We start from the raw sequence: 14,986 nt of genomic DNA on the forward strand, positions 1-14,986 counted from the left end.
GCTTTTCTGTTCAAGCACTCTACCACTTTGAGCCATAGCTGCACTTCCAGTTTTCTGCTGGTTAATTGGAGATAAGAGTCTCATAGACTTTCCTTCCCCAGGCTGGTTTTGAACCATAATCCTCAAATCTCAGCTTCCAGAATAGCTAGGATTACAGGTATGCACCACCAATGCTCAACCTTGTCTCATAGATTTTTACTAAGCCTTTCTTAAAGACCCTGAGTAAGAGGGATAATTAAAGCCTCTCTGAGGAGTGCCAGGTACTGTGCAAAAATAAAGTTTAAATAAATAAATTAATTAATAAAGCAGACCTCTAGTATCTGCCCTCGAGATCTACTACAATGGACCAGGCACCCCCCCCCCCAAGTCAACATGGATGATTATCCAGCTTCAATGAGAAAAACCACATGGACTCCTATGTGCAGCATATATACTCCATATATATCCACCCTACTCTCCACCCCCTGCCATGTCCAGCCCCATCAATCCAGGCTTGTTGGTATTAAACGTATGTTTAGCAAATACATTCTCTTGGATAGGAAGAATTAAAAACAGCATTGGAAGTGTCAATCAGCCAAGTTGAGCAAGTCTGAGATAGAAAACTGAGAGTAACCTCTCCATGTCTCATAATTGGCAGATAGTTTTAATTTTCCCCAACCTGCTGGCATGACCTCAGAGGTGGCTCAGTTCTCCTTCAGGATTTCTCCAACAAGGTCTGTTTTCAGAGTCAGAAACAGCCAGCTGGCCGCACAAAGCAAGTCTGTGGTTTCTCATCACTTCTGGGTTTCTACAACTTCAGTGCCCCACAGGTCTTCCAGGAGGAATGTACTGGCCCCTTCAGAGATGCCAAAGTAGAGCCAGAGCTACACTTTGGCCCAAGGACTCCTCTCGAAACCACCACAGGCTCAAGCCACTCACTGGGAGATGCACCCATCCCTCTTGCCTCTTACTTCTGTTCCCAAAAGACCAGCACTTCAAGTGCCAGAAAGTTGGAAGAAATCACTCCCTCCTGAGCATAGGAGAGATGCCTTAGGAGACAGAGGCATGCATTCTTCAAGCCAGGAGGAATTATGGGAGCAGATGGGCTTTAAGATCCTACTTGGATGCCGGGAACACGTTTTTGTATAAAGTAAATATTTTCCCACTGTGGATCTCTGGTGAGTGTGTAGAAAAGCATCTTTCCTAAAGATGCAAATAAGTCTAGTCAGAAATAAATATTGAAAGGGAACTTCAAAGCCTCGAGATTTCTCCAGTTATAGACCCTGAAGACTTCTCTCCAAATAAACAGGCACAGACAGGTGGATGAGGGCTTGGTAGGGAAAGAGGGGGTAGATATTTGGGATGATAATATTCAAATAGTTTGTGTGTGTGCATGTGTGTGCGTGTGTGTGTGTGTGTGTGTGTGTAAAGAGGCATACTGGCAAAGGAATAAAATTTATGCATGTCCAGAGACTTTGGATATTTTTTCTCTTAATATATATTTTATATTTGTCATTGAAGCAATATTCTACATATTTATGGAATGCAATGTGGTATTTTAATATATTTACATTGTAAAGTAATTAGATCAGATTAACTGTCACATGAAACATGAATATTATTTTTATGTTGAAAACATCCCAAATCCTCCCTACTAGTGATTTTAAAATAGACGATTGTTGTTGACTATAGTTATCCCACCATACCTTGGAAGTTATTCCTCCTATATTACTACACCGCTTGTGCCCGTTAACCATTCTGTCTCCGACACCTCACTTACTACCTCACAAGTTTAGGACATTCTAAGCACATGTCTCCCTTTATTCCTATTGTAGATCTCGCCTAGCAGATTTTTTTACCAACTGTCAACCGGAGTCAAGGTCTGTCAGCAGCTGTTTAAAGGAGAATTATGCAGACTGCCTCCTTGCCTACTCGGGGCTCATTGGTAAGATTGGGGGTTGTAGGGTGGGAGGAGGGTCTGGTTTACAAATACCTTCACCCGTCACACTTCTCATTACAACCTGATGATGCTTGCCCAGAAGCCTCTGTATTGAGGTTTTAACAATAATCCCTTTAGTCACACCTGTAAAAAGAAAAGGGGGAGGAAGTGAAGAAAAGGAAAGAAGGAAGGAAGGAAAGAAGGAAGGAAGGAAGGAAGATGAAGAGGAGAAGGAAGAAGAAGAAGTGGAGAGGGAGGAAGAAAACACTCAAGAGTAATGGATACAATAGGATACAGGAAAAGCTAAGGCAGGAAATTGGTATTATTAAAGTGCAGAGAGACGGCTAGTGGGATGAGAAGTGAAGCATCTCGGCTGGGGAACTGACCATGAAGAACAAAAACAGGAAAATAAGCTTACTTATTTGTGGAAGAAGAAAGCAAGTCAAACCAAGTTAATTGAATTAGGGAACTTTGGAAAGAAAAAACTTGAAAGCCATTTTGTCTGGGGAAATCAGCGGAGCTATTTCCCAGAACTAGCCCTTTGGACATAAAAATCCCAAAGAGTGGGGTCCTTCTGTGTCATTAGCCGTCTTTGGAATCCAAGGTAAAAGGGATCACTAATGTTTGATAGGTTTATTTCTCTATAAAAATTGTTTAATAACAGAAACAGCCTTTCTTCTGTCTTTTGAGACACCAAGCACTGGACAAACCACGTTCTCTACATTCAAGAGCACAATGCCTTAAACAAGGCAGCGGTGGGTAAGAAAAAAAAGAGAAAGCAGCAAGCATGTACCCAGTGATAAGCAGGGCTGTCAGAGGGAAAGACAGGTGTCCCAGGTATGGGGACAGCAGAAGCCTTTCTGTCAACACTCCATGGAGGTCGGCATTTAGGAAGGAACATGCTGTGGAAAGTGAGAGAAATCACAATTGCCAGAGTGATGGCCCCAACAGGTTGTGTGTTCCAGCAAGGTGTTTGTAATAGGGTCACAAGCATCACCACCCAGAAAAACCTCACATCCAGAATGAGCACAGGATAAGTTCCTTGTCATTAGAGTGCCTCCTACGTAAGTCTTCAGTAATGGAATTTAGTACAGGGGTGCTGTTTCTGATTCTTGTACATTTGTTTCTCTTCACTATCTGAAATGACATCTCTGCTTCCTTGGGTGATAATTTAATAATACTTTAATTCTTATGGCGCTATAGACCATTTTTATTGATCTAACCAATGAGTGCATCTTCCTATGTCATTACTCCAGATTTACTTTCACACTCTCCTTTTGTCCTAACAATGTTAGTCTTTACTGGGGATTACTTATTCCAATGTGAAATTATAGAAATAACAAAAGTGATCATACCATACCCACTGTTTACAAGAAAAGGAAAAATCAAACCAGAGAGCTATCAGAAAACAAGGCCAAGATACACAGCCACGGGTGATCACTGTTAGCACGTAAGCCTATGTGGTTCTAGGAGCACATGCTTATTAACTGCTCCATGAATGGCCAAGACAAGGCACAGCCAACATTTCGGTGTGGTTCTTCTAAAGCTGGCAAAGTTTTCATGTCTGACGACAATGAAATAGAAGGGATGAGTGATGGAGGAATGCATTATGAAACAAAAATTTATTTCTCTCTTGGGTCTGGATATCTCCTTCAGCATTGATTTCTGGGACATTGAAGCCTACCATCTTTTTTTCCTTTCTTTCACAAATCTTGTTTTTAATTCTCTAAGTCTGGGATCCACCATGGTGCCAGGGATACAATAAATTTATTATTCTCACTCAATGTTTGAAATCCCCATTTCCTCTCCACCTGAGTGACAACTCCTTCTATGCTTCAGGAAAGACTTTTCAGGCCAGGGTAAAATAGGATATTATTTAGTTAGTGCAAAACAGTAAGGAATAGAGGATGAGGATAACATGGCCACCATTTAGAGAATATTATAAGAAAATCTTCTTTCTGGCTGTGAACCAAACACACCCTGTGAATGATGGACTGACCGCCTGACTGCTTATTCCCATAAGAATCTCTAATCGCAGAAAGCTCCTGGACATTGATGAACACTGCTTGGTGTGAGCCATCCCAGAAAAGGCATTTAGTTGTATAAGTATGAATTCATGGTGCATTTGTGCCAGTCAAGAACTCACTATGAAAACTAGGAATGCCACACAATATAAGCAGAAGGGATCACCTAGCATTTCTCTGAGGGATATCTCTGGAGCTCCTAGCCCAGAGCAGTTCTACTGTTTAGGCCCAGTTCTTTTACCACATGGAGATCTTCATTTAAATCAGTTGAGAATCTGGTGATCAGGAGACTCATAGACATTAACACACAGGATACAGGATGTGTGGTGTGGGGCAGGGGTGGGGGTAGGGAGACACATTGAAAACCTTGCAACTTCCTTGTAGTTCTTTTGAAGAATTTCATTGCTTCACAGAAGAATGGATTTCTATCACTGATTATCTTTTTGAGATATGTAGACTCATTGCTATCTGTTTATGAAGATTGATGACATTTTCAAGTTAATGCAAGAGATTTGGTGACTCATGCATTCTTAGTTAATTTGCTCCAAACTCCTTAACAGCCTTACCACTTCTGCAGGAAGAAAATACCCTAAATGAAGCTCATAGAGTATTGTTATCATTTTTTAAAGTAAATGTGTAAGTTATTCTATGTGCTCAAGATTAATTGCCAAGAAAATGCACTGCTTAACAAAATTTCCCACTCAGCAAGCCCAGAGTTTGTAATTATCCACAGCACATCCGCTATCAGGGGAAAGTTTGCTCCTTTCTAGGCTATCGAGAGGGCCCCATCATCACACGAGAATGAAATGGCTTGTTTTCTGTTTTCAGGGACAGTGATGACCCCCAACTACATAGACTCCAGCAGCCTTAGTGTGGCTCCATGGTGTGACTGCAGCAACAGCGGAAATGAGTTGGAAGAATGCTTGAAATTCCTGAATTTCTTCAAGGACAACACATGTCTCAGTGAGTTTTTATAAAAATAAATGAATACACAGGAAGCATACAGACACATACATGTTTTCCTCCCTGAGCCGAAGCAGGTATCTCTTTGTTTCATGTCTCTTGCCCATCTTACTGCGCTCTCCCCCCCCCTCTCTCTCTGTGTCTGTCTCTGTCTCTGCCTCTCTCTGTCTCTCTGTCTCTCTCTCTGTCTGCCTCTCCCTCTCTCTCTCTCTCTCTCTCTCTCTCTCTCTCTCTCTCTCTCTCTCTCTCTCTCTCTCCTTCTCTTTCTCTTCCTGTCTCTATTTTTCCAGTCACCAATGGTGACTTCAGCTCCTTTTGGATATAATTATGTAGCAAGGATAGGAACAAGTAATGAACTAATGTTGCTAAGACAGAATCCAAAAGCCTGGGAGAGGAAGAAATTCAAATACTGGAGGGTGCATTATGTGAGAAAGAATACTTGTACCCGCAGACGAAAGTTTGATCTTGGCAGCCAGTACATTCCTAAGGCTCTAAAAACCTGGGCAGAATACACAATGTGAGAAGCTCAGACAAATTAGATAGGGAGAAGACTCCAAGGACTCTCTGGGAGAAATTAGAATGTTAACATCAATAGCTCCTTGGATGTTCACTGTTGGCTGAGAGCAGAAGCAACAAATCTTGAGTGGGGGAAGATGATGAGGTGGCCAGGAGACTCAGAATATGGGTTATCTTGGGAGATGAGATAAGCACTCCTACATGGAGGAGGGGAGGGGCCCCTGCTTGGAACAGAGCTGGTTATTGCTGCAGTGTCCTTTAGGCAATTTGGAAGCACATTTGCTAAAGAGATGGAGCTTGAGAGAAATGTAGAGATGTGAACAATGGACATTCATCAGACAAACTCCAAAAGCCAGAGCTCTGTCACAGGCAATCCCCTATGGGCATTCTCTAGTTGGGATACCAGGAAATGTCGCTCACTCATGTGGAAGCTGGCACTTATGGAAGGCAGAGTGTGTGTTCAAACTCACTCTACACTGATAATATGCTATCTCACGTGTACTGTGCACCTGAACAGTATGAGACATCTGTATCAATGTGTCTGTCCTGCAGCTGAATAAGAACTGTATTCACAAAAGCCTTATGTGGCGGGGTTAGCATCTAAAGGCAGCATCCTTAGGCATAGTGAAATGCCCATTGGAGCCAGGTTCTCATACTTGTAACCCTAGCTACTCAGGAGGCTGAAGTCTGAGGGTCATGGTTCAAAACCATCCCAGGCAGAAAAATCTGTGAGGGTCTTATCTGCAATTAACTAGCAAAATGCTGGAAGTAGAGCTGTGGCTCAGGTAGTGAAGAGCCAATCTTGAGTGATAAAAATCAGGAACAGTGCCTGGGCCCTGACTTTAAGCCCTAGTAATAGCACACACACACACACACACACACACACACACACACACACACACACACACACACACTCCTGTTGGACCACAATGTAATCTTAAACATTAGGGATCAGCTTTGAGTTCTAGATGACAAGGACCATTTATTTATTTTTTTTTAATAAAAGCTATCCCCTACTGAGCACCTTGTCCTCAAATACAAGGATTTCTCTGACATTCTGCAGTATGTTGACTGGTGTTTTTGAAGGATTAGCTCACAATTTGTCATGTGCACACAAAACAGCTTTTGAGTATCACTCTAAAACCTCTTAATCACTTCTTTTGTTGCAAAAAAAAAACCCTAAGTCCTTAGATACTTCAAATAATGTGGCTGACAACTATTGCTTTGATCCTCTTAAAAATTAAACAAGCTTTTGGACTCTTAAGTGAAATTCAGACCCAGAAAATTAGTCTGAGAATGGCCGCATTTGCTAAGGTACTGGGAATGTCAAGGAATTGTAGTTTGGAGCTCTTCTTTCCTCTTGTCTTTCTTTTCCGCATCTTGCATTCTCCTAATAGAATGGAAGTTTTAAGAAGATAAGGCAATAACAATACAGTCAGTATGAGAAAATACACTGTCTGGAAAATATACTTTTCCCCCACAGAGAAATTAAAGTTGTCTTAGTAATATTTTGGCATAAGGAAGAGTAGTCTGGTATCTTATTGCTAATGACTTTTCAATCAAAATAAATGCATTTGCTACACAAAAAAGGCCAAAGGCAGCCAGAATCTTTTTTTTTTTTTTTTTTTTTAGTTATTTTATGTGTCCTTGCATTGGATGGCAAACTCATGGGGCTCTCACATTCAGTCTCTTGTAAAGGCTCTAACCTTTAGACTTTTTCAGTTCTAATCCAGAGGGAGAAACTCGGTTTTTATCAATTTCACATTGGCAAACCCCTCTCAAATTGCTCTACCACAAACACAAACACAATCTGTTAGTTACTTCTAGGTTGGACTGGTAGATTGTATTTTTTAAGCCAAGTATGTGACAGATAGATGTAGGAGGAAGAGAGAAGAATGGGAGGTGATGAAAGCAGTGTCTACATTTTATCAATCAAGTCTTTATCCAGAGGCCAGGCCCTCTGAGAGTACTCCCTCCCACTTTACCCATCAAGTTCCTCCTCTTCATTCCACCCTTCTTATCAACTTCCTCTTCTCTTGCCACTGATCTTTGAGCTCCTCATTGCTTTGTTTTTTTTTTATTTCTCACCCTCTGTCTATTATAGATTTCATTTATTTGCCTCCCCAGTTCTGTTTGGGGAGGAACTGTTGTCCCTAACACATGCAGCAGAGCCTGACACTTAATTTCTGTGAACGTTTGGATGAGTGAATAAACATCTGAGCAACTGAACTCACAAGGACATGGTTAGGTTAACACTCGGGGAAAGCACAGATAGACTGGTCTGGAACTCAGTATAGAGCTCAGGCTGGCTTCAAATTAGTGATTCTCCAGCCTCTGTTTCCCAAGTGCTAGGATTACAAGTGTGTACCAGCATGACCAAGATCTACATTTCTTAACAGGGTAAAGGAAGAGATCTGTTGTTCGTTTTGAGATCATTTACGGAAACTGGTCCCTCGGTTCTCCATTCTCAGCATTTCATCCACTGGTTAAGTCATGCAGAACAGCTAAGAGCACAAAAAGACATTTGTATTAATTGGAAGTTATTTCTTATATCCCCGCAAAAGTAAAGTTGTTGAAAATGAGTTTCCAGTTTGCTAAACTAAAAGAATAAAAATTTTAGACAAAAAAATCCTTTCTTGGGGCAAGGTTAGGCCTGAATTATTTTTATCTTTTATACCGGGGGGTGGGGGGGAAGCCAACTAAGAGTCATATATTAACAATTTGCACATCAGGCCCCAAATGAAGGAGTTTAAGTTCTTATACAATGAGTATGAAATATAAAAATTCCCAAATCCTTGCCAAATCCCTGAAGACCTGATTAAAAACTATTTTTTATTCATTTTGAGGAGGGAACAACACACAACCAATTTAGTTCTGCCATAAAAAACAATCTAATCCCACGAAATTGTAATAAGCTTTTAAAGTTTTACATTTTAAACTTTTCATTTAAACGGGACTGTTTCGATCTAATTATGTAGATTTTGTTTGGAAGACTTGGGAACAGAAAAGAAAAAAAAATACTGAAATGTTCTCTAGCTGTTGATGAAGTCTGAGGGAGATTTTTCTTTGAGAGAGTGGCTGGCTACATTTTGCCTGACTCAGTCTCATGATAAGGAATATATTTAAAAGAAAGAGGCATCCACCAATTTACTTTTACCATGGAATTTTGACAAAGTGTAGGATTTCTCTATGAGCCCAAGCAACAAGGCCTGAGGGTTGATCAATGAGCAAGGGCCTTGCTTAGCACCTGGCATATAAATAGAAACACAATAAACATTTGTTGGAGGATATCCAAGTATCCATCTCACTATTTAATGATTGAATGTTATTTTATTTTTTTCTGGTCCTGGGGTTTGAACTCTGGGCCTGAGTGCTGTCCCTGAGCTCCTTTTGCTCAAGGCCAACACTCTACCACTTGAGTCATGGCACTACTTCTGGCTTTTTCTGTGACTACACATAAGAGTCTCACAGACTTTCCTGCCTAGGCTGTTTCTAACTGATCCTCTGCTCTCAGCTTCCTGAGTAGTTAGTACAGGCTTAGCCACTGGCATCCAGCTAGACTGAATTGACTTTTGAGCACCCAAAAGCTCAGTTCTTAGCACAAGTAGGATAGCTAGATAGATGGTTTTATTCAGCAAAGTTCAATGCTTTAATCAAAATTTCCAGTGTGCCTCTCTGGTCGTATGTATGTATCCTGCCTGTTACATTGGCTGCTTGACTTTGAAATTGGATTTCCTCCTGTTTTACTGCAGAAAATGCAATTCAAGCCTTTGGCAATGGCTCTGATGTGACCGTGTGGCGGCCAGCCTTCCCAGCACAGACTACCACTGCCACCACCACAGCCTTCCGTGTCAAGAACAAGCCCCAGGCACCTGCAGGGTCTGAGAATGAAATCCCCACACATGTCTTACCACCTTGTGCAAATCTGCAGGTGAGAACTGGGGTCTGGATTTCCTGCTGAAGCCCACTTCTAGGGGACCCAAAGGTTTATTTTCAGAAATGTGCTCTGAAATAATGGCAAATGTTACTCAGACATGGATGTGAAGCTGTATTTTAAACATAATTAATGGAAAACAGATGTGTCATAGAGTAGAGAGACAAATGGACAAGCAACTGACCCTGACATTTACTAAGGAGGGAGCTTTGGTCAAGGGGCCCAACATCTAGCTCTCTAAGATGAGAGTTCTGGGAAAGAGTACCCCTAAAAGTCCTTGTTTGTGGGACAGTAGAGTTGGGTGGACTGTGCATCTGTATTGCCAATTCCATGTTTTCTAAAAAACTATAACTTCTTGAAAAGGAAGGAGTTGTCATTTGTCATCATACCAGACACTTGGACATCACCTAGAATGCTTGCCTGTCTCTGATGTGTTGGTTCTTCAGCAAGTAACTGTTTCTAGCAGCCAGAGATGAGATGCTGTGGGCTGTTCTACAAAACCCCATATAAGAACACAGCCCAGGGGCCGGGAGTTTGGCCTAGTGGTAGAGTGCTTGCCTAGCATGCACGAAGACCCGGGTTCAATTCCTCGGTACCCCACATACATAGCAAAAAGCTGGAAGTGGTGCTGAGGCTCAAGTGGTAGAGCTCTAGCCTTGAGAAAGCCCAAGGACAGTGCTCAAGCCCTGAGCCCAAGCCCAGGACTGGCAAAAAAAAAAAAAAAAAAAAAGATCACAGCCCAGAAATGTCTTCAAGATTCATTCAGATCTGCAAGGGCAGAAGCACAATGTGCCCCTGATTTCCTACCTTGAGTTAAAAGCAGAATGTTTGTTTAATTGGCCTTGCAGTGATTTTTTTTCATAGTAGTGAGTGCTCCACTCTTTGGTAAGACGTGACTGGTATGCTTACTGCCTTTCCCTGTGTGGATGCTATCGTTTGAGCAGTGGTGGGGGTAGTGCTGTTACTATAACAGAGTCTCGTTTTTTCCATGGGCTGTCCTGTATTTAGGGTACAGTGGTGATGAGTGGACTCTTATGTTTCCTGCCATGCTGGAAAAAGGATGTTTATGTTGCCTGAGTGTCAACCACTGTGCTTTGACCTCACACTTACTGTAGGTGTGTGTTCACCCTTCTGCCCCCCGGCCAAGAAATCAGGCTCCTGAAATTCACACCAGAAGCCTTCTTTTGCCACATTCCATCTTGATCTACCACTCACTTTACTCCTCACAAAGAGTCTGGAGAGTTTTCCTGCTTCTCATTTCCTTGCTATTTTCTCAGTCCACGGGGCTTCGCTCCTCTTGTTGTCTTATATGCCCTTCATTTACCCTTTGTCACCGTCCTCAGTCTTCCCACACCTCTATCCCAATACGCTCCCCCACCCCCCCCCACAACACTAAGGAGAAGGCAGATAGGAACCCACATAACCCAGATGTGACCAGATGTTCTTCAGACTTTCGAAGCCTTTCAGGAGCTTCACCATCTCCAAAGCACTGTGCAGAGAATGTCTTGAGTTAGAGGGAAGCTTAAGGAATGACCTTGTGGTATTTATCAGGCAAGGACTTTAAATTCCTCTCTGGTTAGAATTCTAACCCTGCTTCCTCTTCCTGGGGCTCTTGACCATTCCTCTTAGGTCTGTTCTCTGTGGCTAAAAACAACAACAACAACAAAAACGATGACTAGATGATGGATAAGGCCTTGTCATTACAAGGCACTGATGGGCCAGATGTGGTCTCTGACCAGTAAGAAAGGCAGTAGCTCCTCAATACAACCAGTGTCTTTCTGCACCCATCTAAGTACATTCAGGGTGGCAGCTGGGGCTCCCTTCAGCTGACTTATTAAATCCCTCCTTGCTGGCTTGGGAAGTAGCTGGGCATGAACATTCGAGAACTACAGCACAGTTTTACTCCTCTGTGAACTCAAAGTATAGTTGGCAAGATATAGCTTTCCCACAGTTCTAAATGGTCAGACTATGGTTAGTAGGTGACGTCTCTGATTAGTCATCATAGAAAACCATCAAGTTCTAAGTTCCGGCTCATGAGTTGAAAGGAATCTATCAGCCACAGGACGTGGCCCCCGCCTCTCAGCCTGTGTCACCTTCATCACATATTCTGACTTGGGCTTCTATGGCACAAGGCTTGGCTTAGCCTCCAACCATTCCCTTGCTTGCAATGAGAATCTGCCCAGCCACCCCTCCCTGACAGGAAGACTCTGTGTACTGCTGCATGGTTGTCCTGGCAACGCCGGGGATCCCATGTGCGCTATTCCCCAAGAAGCCAAGCGTCCGCCAACCATTATTAGTGATAGGCACTCTGCTACATAAAGAGTAGGCCATGAGGTTTATCTCAGGGCTGTCACCTGACTTCTCAGCAGAGCAGCGTGGAGGAATGAAACTGGCCAGGGATAATGGTGGCCACACTTCTCTCTGATGTACTTTGGATCTAACTGAATGGCATGTGGCACCTCTGAAGATTCTAGACTCCTTACCTTGACTCCTAAGGCCTCTAACCTGCCGATGTCTGTATTTTTCCGGAACTTGGCAGCCGGTCTCACCCTGCTCTTCATCACTGTGGTGGCTTTGGCAAGGGCGCTCACACTTAGACACTCAGCTTTCTCATGCACAAAATATGAGTATGGCCTAGTTGTTAAGAACAGAGAGCCTCAAATGGGACAGAATGAATACTCAAGAATGACACTTTTTAAATATCCCCTGTGACACCCCGCCTGCAGTGATTATCCCTACGGTCCCTTATGTGATGCTGAACGTTGCTTAGGAACAGGAGGGGGGGGGTAGCAGGGAGCGCTGGCCTGAGTAAGCACTGGCAGGTAGACAGTGTCCCTGAATCTTGGGAACACATGGCTCACATTTCCCCTTTTTTCTTCACAGCAGCTCTATGAGTCAGGGATAGCTGACATCCTTCCCTTTTATAAATGAGGAAACTGAGGTAGAGAGAGATGTAACCAGAATCATCCAGTACATCCTTGACAGTGTAGTCCCATAGCCAATGTACTTTGGCTTGTTTTGTGACTGTTGGGTAACCAAGGCGCATACTTATGTTAGCAGTGTATGGCAAGGAGGAGGTAAAGAATAAAAAAGGAGGAAGGAAGAAGCTAGATATGAGAGAACCTACTGCTTTAGTTATTCCCAGTGAACATGGATCTAAATGGGAAAGACAAGTACAAAATGTTCACTTTACCTAGGCTTTAGTCCCCAGATCTCAGAGACAGTATGGAAGAAAGACTGAAAGTTTATCAGTAAAACTTTTCACAGCTTGATGACCTTTTAAGGTGACTTGGATGAAGAATGGTTGAAAGAATCATTTGAGGACAGAGGAACAGAGGTGACAGTGATGATGCAGGGCCTTCACCCTGAAAACATAGTCTCTGGCTGATTTAGGACTCTCGCTTGACTCAGGGCTCCCAGAAGGCTCATTCTTTGTGTCTGCCCTTCTTTTACCAGCCTGCTTGCCTGTCTCTAGATGAATTACCATTTGCCGGGGGTCCCAGAAATATCTTGGAATGACGGTTGTTCCTGCCACCTGTGTCATGACTCAGAATAGAACTAATGAAACCAACCTGGGATCTGTTGGTCGCAGATCTGGAGAGTCAAGGTCTTTGACAACCTTAAAGTTCACGTCCCATGAGAAGTGCCCTTGTGTAATATTTTTAAGTATTCAGTAATAGGAGAAAACTCTGGGGACTGAAGTCTCTTGTCTTAACATTTGGTACAGATCTCTCCATCCCCGTCCACCTTGGAAGGGAGGAAATAGAAGAAACATTTCTTTTCTTTTCTTTCCCTACCAGTACTGGGCTTGTGCTCAGGGCACTGGCCTTGGACTTTCTCAAGGCTAGAGCTCTACTACCACTTCCAGCTTTTTTTTCTATGTATGTGGTACTGAGGAATCGAGCCCAGGTCTTCATGCATGCTAGACAAGCAGTCTACCACTAGGCCAAACTCCCCGTCCTAAAAGAAACATTTCAAAGGCTGCTTCATCATGGTATTATCAGCAAACCCATAGCAGAGCTGCTTAGGGAATGGGTGATTCTGGGTCTCTAGCCATCACAGGATCATTGTGACTCCTGTGAAACTCTCTGCTTAAAAAAAGAAAGTTGATGGATTAGCATAAAATGTCATGGAAATGTCCAAGTGCTAACCCCCCGAGGTGATAAAATGCAGGGTTTGGGGTAACGCGCCAAGGTCCCATGTCAGAATTAATTGGAAGTCATATTAGTAACAAGCATGATGAGAGCAGTGCTATTGTTGGCATCTTCCTTTGATTTGTACAAAGTGGCCTCTCTCTCTCTCTCTCTCTCTCTCTCTCTCTCTCTCTCTCTCTCTCTCTCTCTCTCTCTGTCTCTCTCTCACACACACACACACACACACACACACACACACACACCAAAGAAACCTTAATAATTCTACCAATTACTTCATCATCTGTACACTTGATTGACTTGGTAACTGGAAAAGCTCAAGATAGTGAAACCAAATGCACTGTAATTGTCACTTATTTAGAGTAAATCTCTTTGGAGATGTAAGTCAGTGTTGAGAAAGTATCTATTTTGCATGCCTGAACACTGCTTTGCTTTGGTGACTTAAGATGGTGACCTCTTAAGGTGATATTGAAGGACCTCTGAGTTCCATTCACAATTGACTTAAAATACCAAACATAAACATTCTGTAGATAGTTACTATACTGGGAGGTCAAGGGAATAATGATAAAAAAGAAATCTGTCCATATTCGATACAGATAGAGTTTTTTGTAAATACTATCCATCTAAAGTGGGTGGAATCCTCAGAACTGAGAGGTCCAGAAAGCTAACTGTAACTGCAGGTTGGACCCCGGAGCCCTGGGACCAGGTTTAAACGCCCTGAGACAACATCAGTGCGTCTGTCTCTTTTCCCTTGAAGGGTATGTACAAGTCACACAGGACATTCATGCAGTACCAGGGCTAGTAGGATTGCTAGAGGATGGCAAGAGGAACTTGACAGGAATTCTAGTGAACTGTTCAAGCCAGGGTTAGGGTGTGTGTGTGTGTGTGTGTAGCCAAATAAAACACAAATGTGGGTGAGACATGGAGGGACAACAGGTGAGAATCTCAGATTTAGATTTCCTCTTCGTCTCCTCATGGGAGAATGGAACCAGCAGGGCCGCCTCCTCGGTTGTGTGGAGATGGGCACGCCGACTACACAAACAGCCTTTGTAGAAATGCTTTCTGCCCATCTTAGCAATGTGGAGGTGGAGGTCAACTCTAGCCGCACCATGGCAGACCCATCACTGTCTGGTGGTGAGCCTTGAAGGTTTGTAGCTGGGACACTATGGGTCCGTCTGTGGATTTGTGCAGAGAACCTGAAGAGGTGAACAGAGTCAAGCCTGCACTGTAGAGAGTCATGGCCTAGGGTTTTCAGGTGGACAGGAGGAGTGGAGATTAGACACAGTCCCTGAAACTCCTCTCTGTTCCATTGGAGACTATTGAAAATGGCCTGTATTTAGATGGCTCCATTCCCACCCAGCCACAGTGCCTCATGGTCCATTTTTCACAGAGGGCTGACCATTCCAGAGATGATCTTGAAACTCTTCTGAGGATCCCAATCCCCAGAGTCTAAAGGTAGCAAGAAGATGATTATCCAGAC

At 43.0% G+C, this 14,986-nt stretch overlaps 1 protein-coding gene across 2 annotated transcripts in view; it reads left to right on the top strand.

Moving 5' to 3' along the window:
• Positions 1-14,986, top strand: part of Gfra1 (GDNF family receptor alpha 1) — a 194,937-nt gene that overhangs the window by 155,604 nt on the left and 24,347 nt on the right. For both annotated transcript variants that reach the window (XM_090345789.1, XM_090345790.1), the window contains 3 exons: positions 1,815-1,924; positions 4,771-4,905; positions 9,174-9,352. In XM_090345789.1, coding sequence (XP_090201915.1) covers positions 1,815-1,924; positions 4,771-4,905; positions 9,174-9,352 — 424 coding nt within the window. The remainder of the gene's footprint in view (positions 1-1,814; positions 1,925-4,770; positions 4,906-9,173; positions 9,353-14,986) is intronic.

The sequence above is a fragment of the Megascapheus bottae genome, chromosome 15 (genome assembly GCF_031878675.1).
Source record: "Megascapheus bottae isolate mThoBot1 chromosome 15, mThoBot2.hap1, whole genome shotgun sequence".
NCBI lineage: Eukaryota > Metazoa > Chordata > Mammalia > Rodentia > Geomyidae > Megascapheus > Megascapheus bottae.